General features: G+C 40.9%; 2 protein-coding genes across 3 annotated transcripts in view; both read left to right on the forward strand.

Moving 5' to 3' along the window:
* The window catches only part of myom3 (myomesin 3), a 77617-nt gene extending 69651 nt beyond the window's left edge, over positions 1–7966 (forward strand). For both annotated transcript variants that reach the window (XM_083760322.1, XM_083760321.1), the window contains exons 30-37: positions 603–690; positions 903–941; positions 3995–4100; positions 6093–6256; positions 6405–6441; positions 6590–6612; positions 6721–6776; positions 6952–7966. In XM_083760322.1, coding sequence (XP_083616448.1) covers positions 603–690; positions 903–941; positions 3995–4100; positions 6093–6256; positions 6405–6441; positions 6590–6612; positions 6721–6776; positions 6952–7221 — 783 coding nt within the window. In that variant the 3' untranslated portion in view covers positions 7222–7966. The remainder of the gene's footprint in view (positions 1–602; positions 691–902; positions 942–3994; positions 4101–6092; positions 6257–6404; positions 6442–6589; positions 6613–6720; positions 6777–6951) is intronic.
* A 1353-nt stretch (positions 7967–9319) lies between these two features.
* fabp10a (fatty acid binding protein 10a, liver basic) lies at positions 9320–10905 on the forward strand (the record flags this gene model as incomplete). The annotated part of the gene is made up of 4 exons (XM_083761045.1): positions 9320–9386; positions 9803–9975; positions 10627–10716; positions 10855–10905. The coding sequence occupies 4 exons, from the start codon at positions 9320–9322 to the stop codon at positions 10903–10905; spliced, it is 381 nt and encodes a 126-aa protein (XP_083617171.1).
* Positions 10906–11550: the final 645 nt, after the last annotated feature.

The following is an 11550-nucleotide window of genomic DNA, read 5'->3' on the forward strand; positions in this document are numbered from 1 at the left end:
AGGGTGGGAGGAGGGGTCTCCCAGAGGGGAGCAGGGTGAGGAGGGGTCTCCCAGAGGGGAGCAGGGGGAGGAGGGGTCTCCCCGAGGGGAGCAGGGTGGGAGGGGTCTCCCAGAGGGGAGGAGGGGTCTCCCGCATGTACATTCTCAATTTAACGCTGAAAAATAAAAAGTAGCTGAGCTACTTTGAGCTACTTTTTCCATGTAGCTGTAGCTTTACAAGCTACATCTCTCCAGGGGTAGCTATGTAGCTTGATCAAGCTACTGCCATGGTGAGCTACTTGTAGCTTTACAAGCTACGCTTTCAAAGTAACTTGCCCAACACTGCCGAAAAGTTTAACGTGCAAAGGTTACGGAAGGCCACTTGATGGTCGAAACGTTGTAACCTTTTGCACATTAAACCTTTTCGGACCAGCAGCTGCCTGTGCAGACTTCCTTTCATTCTGATAAATATTTAACCAATGAAAAAGTATTAACTTTTTTCCATTTCTTGAAAAGTAGCAGTTTTGATCTTTAAATTAACATACAAACTTAATACCCAACATTGATAATAGAATAGAAGAAGTTCTGAATGCATTTCTTTTTCATGATTTGGCTTTCCCCAGGTAACACAAGCAGAGGCGGGTGTGTACAAAGCTGTGATATCTGACGGGAGGGGAGAGGATGACAGCACCTTGGAATTACTGAATGAAGGTGAGGCATGACACTGCCATCGGCTGAACAAATAAATAAACACCAATAATGTTTTGCCACCATAACATTTAAAAACAATTATTTTGTCTTTAGGATTCAGATGGCGTATCACCTTGTGGCCTAATCCTGTGTTTGTTATTCATGGGGTTCCAACAACCATATATATAGCCTACAACTCTGTCTGGGAGTTTAATTATTCTCTTTATTTACAGAGTTTGATAAGCTTCTCCAATGCCTGAGCAAACAGTGCGGTGAGTTAATCAGTCCTAATTTAGGGAACATTAATTGTGAAATTGTATTATTATTTTTACACCAGGGGTGATCTTTTTGTATGGAGCTACTACAACTAATACCAAGCTATTACATGTTACTTAACACATTGTATGCTAGAGTTTTCTATTTGCTCAGGCTTGCTGGTGCTAAGCGATTAACATTGGACTTTTGAACTTTTTAGGGGCCCACAGCGAGGGGCCTCTTATAGCTAGAATCACATCGCATAAATAAAAAGTAGGCCAAACATGTCCACTTCAATTTAAAAAAAAAATTATGATTCTACCATCTTCCATTCTGGAGATATTGACCTTTTTCTAAAACCTGCTTTTGAAGGCACGCTGCTCGCTTGAAAAAACAGCAGAGATATGGAAGGTTGAAGTTGACAGACATTGACAGACAGATATAAAAATGAACACAAATAATATCATATACATACTACACACTGAATGAAAGCCCTGAATGTCTACTTTTAGGAGGAAAACAAATACACATGGTCCCATGTATAGTTTGTCAGTAATTGGCTATTGAATGCAGCTTGCGCCCACCAGAGAGGATTTCAGAAAATGCATGGACCAGAAGAACTATTATTCACAAAATAAGGCCTATAGCGAAATGTACATACTATATACCGTATGAAACAGAAGACTCTCTGCTTTCATAAGAAAAATACTTCTACTGTAATAATAATGAAAATCACACCCCTGTGAAGTGAGCAGTGCAACATTGCACTGCTCACTTCACAGGGGTGTGATTTTCATTATTATTACAGTAGAAGTATTTTTCTTATGAAAGCAGAGAGTCTTCTGTTTCATACGGTATATAGTATGTACATTTCGCTATAGGCCTTATTTTGTGAATAATAGTTCTTCTGGTCCATGCATTTTCTGAAATCCTCTCTGGTGGGCGCAAGCTGCATTCAATAGCCAATTACTGACAAACTATATTTGTATATATTTGTATATTTGTTTTCCTCCTAAAAGTAGACATTCAGGGCTTTCATTCAGTGTGTAGTATGTATATGATAATAATTTATTTATGTTTATATCTGCCTGTCAATCTCTGTGACTTTAAACCTTTATAACTCGCTATGATAACTTCATGAGGAAATGCTCACTTCACAGGGGTGTGATTTTTATTATTATTACAGTATTAGTTTTTTTCTTATGAAAGCAGAGGGTCTTCTGTTTCATACGGTATATAATATGTACATGTCGCTATAGGCCTTATTTTGTGAATAATAGTTGGACCTGAACAACTGCATTCAATAGCCTGACAAACTGTACATGGGATCAATATTATGTATTTGTTTTCCTCCTAAAAGTAGACAATTAGGGCTTTCATTCAGTGTGTAGTATGTATATGACAATAATTTATTTATGTTTATTTTTATATCTGCCTTCAGAACGATAGTATAACGGTGAGATGCGTTACTGGATCGGTGAGTTTAGTGGTTGAGGTTGACATGTCTGGACATGTTTGAGGAAAGAAGCACAGGAGAGAGAGATGATCAAATAACTGGCTGCTTTGTTGGACAACGCTATCTTCACTTTGTTTGGGCAAAGAAGCAGAGATCAGCGATGGAAAAGAGTTTTATCCACGGCAGATAAGTAATGACGTATTATCGAGGGACCGCCATGATCAACTAACTGCCTGGGACCGAGGCTACGTTGTCACCAGCCAATGCAGCCATCGCTATCCGTTGTGTGATTGTAGCCTTTTTATTCATTATAATTGCAGTGATAATACCTATATCACAGCCGGGCGTCTCTCTCGATACCGTGGATATAGCCTACACCCTACATCCACAATCACACAACGGATAGCGATGATGGCTGCATTGGCTGACGAAGACGTAGGCAGTAAGTTGATCATGGCGGTCCTTCGATAATACGTCATTACTTATCTGCCGTGGATATAAAGCTCTTTTCCATCGCTGATCGTGCTTCTTGCCCAAACAAACAAAGTGAAGACGCGATGGCGATACACACAACGGATAGCGATGGCTGGTGAAGACTGAAGACGTAGCCAGGCAGTTAGTTGATCATGGCGTGTGCCGTGTGCGTGTTGAAAACGTTATGAAATGGCGATCGTTGAAGATTATTCTTGGTTTATATACTGGCAGAGGGCAAATCGACACGACTGCGTTATATCTTTTTCCGAGAATGAGTGAGCGGTGCAAGGCGATCGCAAGGCGCAGTGGGGCCTGGGGGGGGGAACTCAAACTGCCAAAGCGATCAAGAGACTCCCCCCACAAAGCTTCCTCGGGAGAAACCATGTAGAAACAGGAGGGGAGGGGGAATCGAGTGTATTCACAGACACTAGAGTATGGGTAACTCCATTTTAGATGCCCTGACATCTGCGTTGGTCTATGCCGTTGCCGTGCAGACCCATACGTGTAATGGAGGCATTGGAGGAGGGAGCGTCTTCGCCACAGACAGACCTCTTTTCAGGAGGGAGGGGCTTTTTACTCCCGGATCACATATTGGAGCTTCCTGGAGACGAAAGCTGTTATTTTCTTCGGTGTCCTGGAGCATAGGACGTTGATGTACAGTAAGCAATAAAAAAACGTATAAAACGTATAGTTACGCTTCGCGCGTACGGCGTTCGATATTAATAAAGCGTATGGATACGTTTCCAGCATTTTTTGTGTTAAAGGTATATTCAGTGATTTCACTTAATTCAAATATCACTTTTTTTTTTTTTTTTTTTGATAGTCCTCCCTACTATAGAGTGTGCTGACCATATAAGGAGTTCCTCCCTGTCCCCAGTTAACCCCTGGGGGTCAAAAAACCTTAGGTTTAGTTTTTGACTCTCTATCCTGATTGGACGAAAGGCTGGGTCCCACAGCCAAAAACGAAACCTAAGGTTTTTTGAGTGAAATCACTGAATATACCTTTAATCGTTTGGTGTGATGTCAGAATACGTAATGCAATGTAATTAACTGAAGGTGAAAATGGTGACATTAAAGTAGAATTATTTTGTGATTCCCTCCATTACCATTTCACTCTATGTCCCTCTGTCTGACCCACAGCATTGTCAGCAGGCCCGATGAGGATTCAGTGCAGCCCCGAGGGCTTCAAGCTCTACTGCTCTCTCAAATACTACCTGAACTACCTGAGGACCATCTGGCACTGGAAGTCAGTCCATACAGTACATCGCATAGCTTTGAGCCTGAGCATACACCCAATTGTACTGTACGTGGCAGTGTTTCTCAAAGTGTTGTCCGGGGACAATTTACAATTTACAATTTAGGCATTTAGCAGACGCTCTTAATCCAGAGCGACTTACATTAAGCAAGAACAAAAAGCATTTATCATAAAACATGCGTAAGCTAAGAAAGTAACAGTGGAATATCTATATTATGAGACTATATATATACTACTATGCTATACATATGTACTATGGCGTGCTATGACTATATACAATGCAATTATAGTGCTGTCTACATAACATGCTATAAGTCTGTATCAGATGCTATCTAAGTCTACAGAAATGCTACCTGCAGTTTTAACCACCATAACCCATTATTTACATTGGCTACTTTGATCAGCATTTGATTTTCAGAAGATCTTGAAAACAATTTTTGAAACATTTGAATTTGTCTCTGGCACAACATTATATTTTTCAGATGGGGGTTCGTGGCCAAATACACTATATTGTGTCCTTGCTATTTTTGAGAAACACTGCCATGGCACAGAGACTTTCAAAATCTCATCCAAATGTAGTAAGCATATGAACAATATAAAGTGTCATCAGTACGGTGGCTTAGTGGCTTAGTGGACTTGGTGGGTAACTTAACTTGATCCACTGTCTTGTGGCATTGGCAATATAAAGTAGACAGAAAGTTAAGTATACAATACAATATGCATACACTATGTATGGTACTGTCTGTATGGCATACATACAGTATAAAATAAATGGCTATTCTCTGCACCCCTCTCTATACCATTATCTATGGTGTTAGGCGATAGCCGTTGTCCTTTTTAGCATCAACTCTGTCAACCATTGTCAATTTGTTCCAGTCAAAGATGGATCTGTTCTGTATACTTTAAACTTTAGGATGTTTGGATTAGTGCAGCCGACTTCAACCAACTATCTATCTATTTCTGTATTTCATGTTGTTTCATGTCAGATTTGATCTTACCAGCTCATTCATTGAGACAATTTGAAAATTGTTACACACATTTTGAAAGTAATAATCTAATGCTGTTGTCTGCAGCCTGGGTAGGCAGGAGCTGTTTGTTTCTTCATGGTGATACCACCCCCTGCTGGGAGTTTTAAGAATAGCCATGAAAAAAAGTCTTTCTATATTTATTTATTAAAAATAAAATTAAAGGTATTCATTATGTGTTATGCTGACCATTCCTTTTTCAAAGCAGCAACAGAGCATTAGATGCAAGGTGATGGAATAGTTGTCGGTAATCTGATCATAAGTAACTATGGAAACACCTCTTCTCTCTGCAACGCTGGAAGTTAACAATTAGCTACTTTTTTCACCTGAGTGGACAGCTCCATGATTGATGGATATCTTTCTGCTGTCTATATATATATATATATATATATACACACCAGTAAGACTCATGAGGGCGAGAGACAGAGGCTTCTCGCCCTCATGCGCACACATCCGCCTCCTTGATGGCAGCCTGCTGGGCGAGTGCTGGCGCTTTGGAATGGGGGGGGTCAGACCAACATGAAATGAATTCTGTACTGGCCATATAAGGAGCATGTCTTGAGTTGAGTGTACAGCGTTTGATGAGGTCAGATCAACATATGTTATGTCACAGAACTGGTCAGCTCCATACAGTCAGTATATGGAGATCTAAGGGTGGTAGCAGGGACATTCTCTTGAGTTTCGCCGGCTGCAGCTGCACTAATAACTTTGGGGCAGGCCCGTCTAGAGTTTTTTTTTGTTGCTTTTTCTGCCTTTATTGATAGGTTGAAAGTAGACTAGGTGCCCCCCCCCACTATGCACCTATAAACCTGTGATGTGACCTGTGATAACGTTGGGTCTGATTCCATGGAAAAAGCTAAATGAAGTGTCCAAGCTCATGCGTTTCTTTATAGACTTACGTCTCTTTGTCTAATTTATTGGAAGAGAAAAACAACACCAAAAATTCCGTTTCCTGCAGAGAGAAGAGGATTGACCAGGAAGCCAGATGCAAGCCCGCTACCAGTATGCAGACAGTCTGGATTGAGGTCTTTAACCCCACTGAGAACGACCAGGGCAAATACACACTGGAGATGTTTGATGGCCAGGAGACACACAAACGCCATCTTGATCTGTCTGGACAAGGTTGTTGGAAGATTTGTTTTATATATATATATATATATAAAATTGTTTTGTTTTGCTCCAGTACGCATTATAACTAATGTGTATTCATATGATTTAAATTAAGTTACATCATTTTACAGATGCTTTTCTAATTCTCTATTTCTGACAGTCTTTGCTGATGCCTTGCGCGAGTTCCAAAGGTTGAAGTAAGTGCAGCATCTTGTATTCAGCATGACTTACTGTGGTTGAAGACACAAAATGGGGGGTCAGACTTATGCAGAGGGATTAGTAACAACAGGGTATTTGCAGAACATTGTTTCACCGTGTAATGCCACTTTGATTTGACCCCTGCAGGCAAGTGGCATTTGCTGAGAAAAGTGAGTAGAATGTGTTAATCCCCTGTGCTATTTCCGTCTGCTAAATTGATTGAATGATTATGGTGAGGACTTTAACAAGGATTAAACCTTAACCATTATTGTTTCCAGATCGGGCCAGGGTAACAAAGGGTCTCCCTGATGTGGTGGCCATCATGGAGGGCAAGGTACAATGTTGTCAAATATTAGTGCAAATATTCAATTATCTTAGATCATCGATCGAACGAATGCATTGTTTAGCTGCTTAGTGGTGACACATTTTGTGATGAAACCCGTTTACATCTTCTCAAGCATTGAGAGTATACATTTAGTATTCTTGTCTGCTCTTCCTATTCTATTTAGTCTCTCTGCCTGACCTGCTTTGTCGATGGCGACCCGGCACCAGAAATGTTCTGGCTCAAGAATGACAGAGAAATCACCAACCAGGGACAGTTTACCATCACCGAGGAGTCTAAGAGCACTTCTCTTACTGTCAACAGTGTCACAATGGAAAACTCTGGCAACTACAACGTCTTTGTGCGTAACAAGCATGGCAGTCAGACTGTCAATGTGACCGTGAGCATATACAAGCATGGGGATAAGCCTCCAGCAAACGCTGTGCAGTTTGATTAAAACAGCACCTCTCAGTCACAATGTTTGTTATTTGTGTGCTATAGTTTGACCTTCAATGAAAAGGAGAAACATAATTCATTTAAAAACATAATAAATAAAAATGGTGGGTTGGTTTATTGTGAGGATGCATTTAGCATATGTGCTTTTCAGACTTTAACTGAGGGTTTACTCAGTCCAAATTATTACTTTCCACACTTTCCATGTCTATACACCAGGCAATGAATATGCCAACACCATATCCAATTAATACACTGTCAGCCTGAATATTTTGTTATAGCTATGAGAGATAATGACCAGGAGGTTGGATTCATTAAGCCAATCTGCATACGCAGCCGATTACAGTACTTGCGTGCTCTGCTTGCGCAAGTAATAAAAATGGTGGGTTTGTTTATTGTGAGGATGCATTTTTGCATATGTGCTTTTGAGACTTTAACTGAGGTTTACTCCAAATTATTACTTTCCATACTTCATTTACAGTACTTCCGTACTCTGTACATCTGTCTGTACGTGTGTACGGCTGTAATGCACGTAACTCGAGGACCGTTCGCCAAATTCAACACACGCGCTCCATACCCCCACGCTCTCCATACCCCCACAGGGAGTGCATTCAGTGCAGTGCCTGGTGTGGAGTCGGTCGGACCCACGGTTGTCCAGTACCGCCACAAAAGGCCTCTGCCCGGGCTCCATGTATGGATGTTCTGACATCACAGGCTAGCACTCCATATTTGGGCAGGCCTGACAAAAACTCCGACATGGATCTCCAACTTCCATCATTACTGACACAGTGCTCTACAGCCGGGCACCGGTCTACTAGTATCCAATTTATACACAGTCAGCCTGAATCTTTTGTTATAGCTATATTAGAGATAATGACCTGGGGGTTAGGAGGTTGGATTCATTAAGCTAATCTGCATGGCTTCAATGGTTACACAATAACATACAGAACAGAGAACTGAGCATGTTCAAAATTCCAATGATGTTGAGTTTTATTAGAGCTTTCATGTTAGACATATAGGTTTGAACTAGTACGTTCACAAAGACTTCTAAGGAAGAAACCCTGCACTATGCTCAAGGATTGGCCTATTCAAAGCTATGCTGAATAACATCTCAAATACTGTCCTCTTGTGTGTAACTAATAAAGTTGCTTATTCAAAGTGATTATGGTGATGCCTAATGCCTATTACTATTATTGTTATTATTATCATCAATGCTGTTGCTGTTATCCTAATTTATATTCGGGTATAGAAATGTGACGTGAAAGATTTGCTTTGTGTATTATTATGCAACCAGATATGTTGTCATTTGCTCTCGTCCAAAAAAGCCAAAACGCCTGCAGTGTCATTGACCCCTCCATAGGAGCCCAGACAGTAGAGTAGGCGTTAAAAACCAGGGTCCAGGGGGTAGTCTACAACGGCCCTAGCGGGCGCTTTGCCTACTTAGCCACTGTGCCAACCTGACCCCACCCACCCTTATATCACACATGTATAGCCATATCCATACCCACATGAGTGGCATGTGAACAATGTGTCCCCTCAACAGATAATCTAACATGACATCTCTACATAATAGGCACTGTTGCCACAAAACCACAAGGTCATCAGTCAAATCTTTCTGTGTGGAGTCTGTAGTCTATGTTCTCTCTGAGTTCAAGTGGGTTTCCTCTGCTCCGGTTTACCTTCAATGCCCTGTCCCATACCGCAGCCATGTGTTCAGTCCAACCTATCCTGTATAAAAAGGGTTAATGAGAATTTAGTTACACAGACTATATCATCCTATAATCCCACCACGTTTAGCATTGGAGATTGTGCAGCACGGATCACACGTGCCATGGACACTCCTATCCAAAATCATCATCCCTCTTCACTTGAAGTTGAGGTCAAGCCAAGCAGGTGCAAGTGAACGCTAGGTTGTTCAAACAGTGGGGATTACTCTCTTGTTAGTCTCTTGTTACTGATTAATCACAGTCCTGGGCCCCCCTTTTCCACCTTCTGATATAAGAAGGTGGGAGAACATTGGTGTTCTCTACATTGTGCTTCACACAGCTGTCAAAGCCTTTTGCCCGCCTTGGTGAAGGAGAACTCAGACCTTTCTAGAAAACATGGCCTTCAGTGGAACATGGCAGGTATACGCCCAGGAGAACTACGAGGAGTTCCTCAAAGCCATGGGTGAGTTGACTCATAAAGTGCTACCTTAACGTTGCAAAGATTGACATTAAAATCAAATATATAATTGGTAGAGCAAACCAAAGCATTTCTTGTGTTTGTTATATGTCACAGATAGCTTGAATAGCAAAGACTTGGTATATTCGAAGGGAGATCTGATAGATTTTTTTGCTTGATTGATTGATTGCTTACTTTATGTAAACAGCACGTGGTAGCCTACAGTAAACGTAAGACATTGAGGCTAAACGGATAACAAAAAAGTCCTGGGGACTTGTTTCCATTGTGGTCCTAGAATTGGATGTTGATGATGCTCATGGGGATTAAACAGCATTTAACACTTAAAGATGCCACTTTTCAGTATGTTGAAAAGTTGACCAGTGATTGATGAAGACTTCCCCATTGTGTTCTTCATTCACCAGGACTTCCTGATGAAATGGTCAAGGTTGCCAAGGACATCAAGCCCATTACTGAGATCCAGCAGACCGGTGACAGCTTTGTCATCACCTCCAAGACACCTGGAAAGTCTATCACCAACTCCTTCACCATCGGCAAAGAGGCTGACATCACCACCATGGACGGCAAGAAGATCAAGGTGCACAAATCTCCAAAAGATGCATCACAATTGTTGCTGCACATCAACAAAATCTAAATGTTATTTTGCTGTCTTGTCTTTGAGTGTTACCAGAAAATATGAAAGCATCAAGGTTAATATCTACACAGTATCTTTCTTTTATCTTCAAATAGTTAAATAAGGCAAATAAAACAAATACAAATAAATAAATAAAGCAAACAAAGAACAAAAAGCCTTAATATGCCTTAGTATGCACGTTTTATTTCTGTGATGTGCTCAGGGGGACTGCATGCCCATAAGTCAGTCATCCTGTTAGTCGGACCTGCATGTGGGACCTGCATGGCCAGTTAAAACTCACCCGTGTCTTCTTGTGAGGTTAGGTTAGGGTTTGGGATAGTGTTAGTAATGGTCTGAGGTTAGGGTTTGGTTTGGGATAGTGTTAGTAATGGTCTGAGGTTAGGGTTTGGTTTGGGATAGTGTTAGTAATGGTCTGAGGTTAGGTTAGGGTTTGGGATAGTGTTAGTAATGGTCTGAGGTTAGGTTAGGGTTTGGGATAGTGTTAGTAATGGTCTGAGGTTAGGGTATGGTTTGGTATAGTGTTAGTAATGGTCTGACGGGTGCTCAGGTTTCAGGGTTGACAGGATATTCACTCTCTGTCTCTGTGCTCCCCAGTGCACTGTCAATATGGACGGAGGAAAGCTAGTAACCAACACTGGCAAGTTCAGCCACATCCAAGAGCTAAAGGGAGGAGAGATGGTTGAGGTACGTCTTTTACTTTCCCTTCTTTGTAGGTCTATCCTAGCTTTGTCTACTACACACATTTAAAGCCAAAACAAAAGATTGAAAAGCACTACATCTTGTACATAACAATGAATCGCTCTCTTATGTTTCACATTCCAGACTTTGTCCGTGGGTACCACAACTTTCATCAGGAGGAGTAAGAAGATGTAAACGTGTCAGTGAAATGGTTATTTAAATAAAATGTTGCTTATAAAATGTGCCTTTTGTCATCTTTATCCACATTCTTAATTAGCGTACATGAGTAAATGCAATCCCAGCATCTCTACACTGTGCACACCAAAGCTTGACACCAGAAATGCCCCCACCCCCAACTGTTTACTATATACATTGTATTGCTACTAGTGTTTATATATGTCTTGTATATTATTATTGTATGTCTTTAAATGTCTCAATGAATTTAATACACAGGACTACAATGGAGCCCTCGATCAGGGCTTTAGGCTTTTAACACCATTGTATACTCATACTACTGTATTTACACTGTTAACTGTTAATAAAGTATTCAATTCATCAATCAAAACACTGGAGTATAGCTCATAGCAGTGGACGTGATTTTCTGGACCCACTGAAAGCTCTCCAATTAATTTTCCCCAAAGATTTACAAAAATATTGATAGCATAATAATTTAATATTTAATTATATGATGGGGCGGCCTTGGGAATCTGGAGGCCCGTTTCAAGACCAAATATGAGGCCCCCATTAGCCCCGTATACTATACCCCATATACCCCCCAGAGGCCCAGACATAATTATTTTGTTGATACAGCCGTATTGATACAAATAGTTTGACTGTTCA

This window comes from Protomyctophum parallelum, assembly GCF_964188405.1.
Source record: "Protomyctophum parallelum genome assembly, chromosome: 3".
Classification (NCBI taxonomy): Eukaryota; Metazoa; Chordata; class Actinopteri; order Myctophiformes; family Myctophidae; genus Protomyctophum; species Protomyctophum parallelum.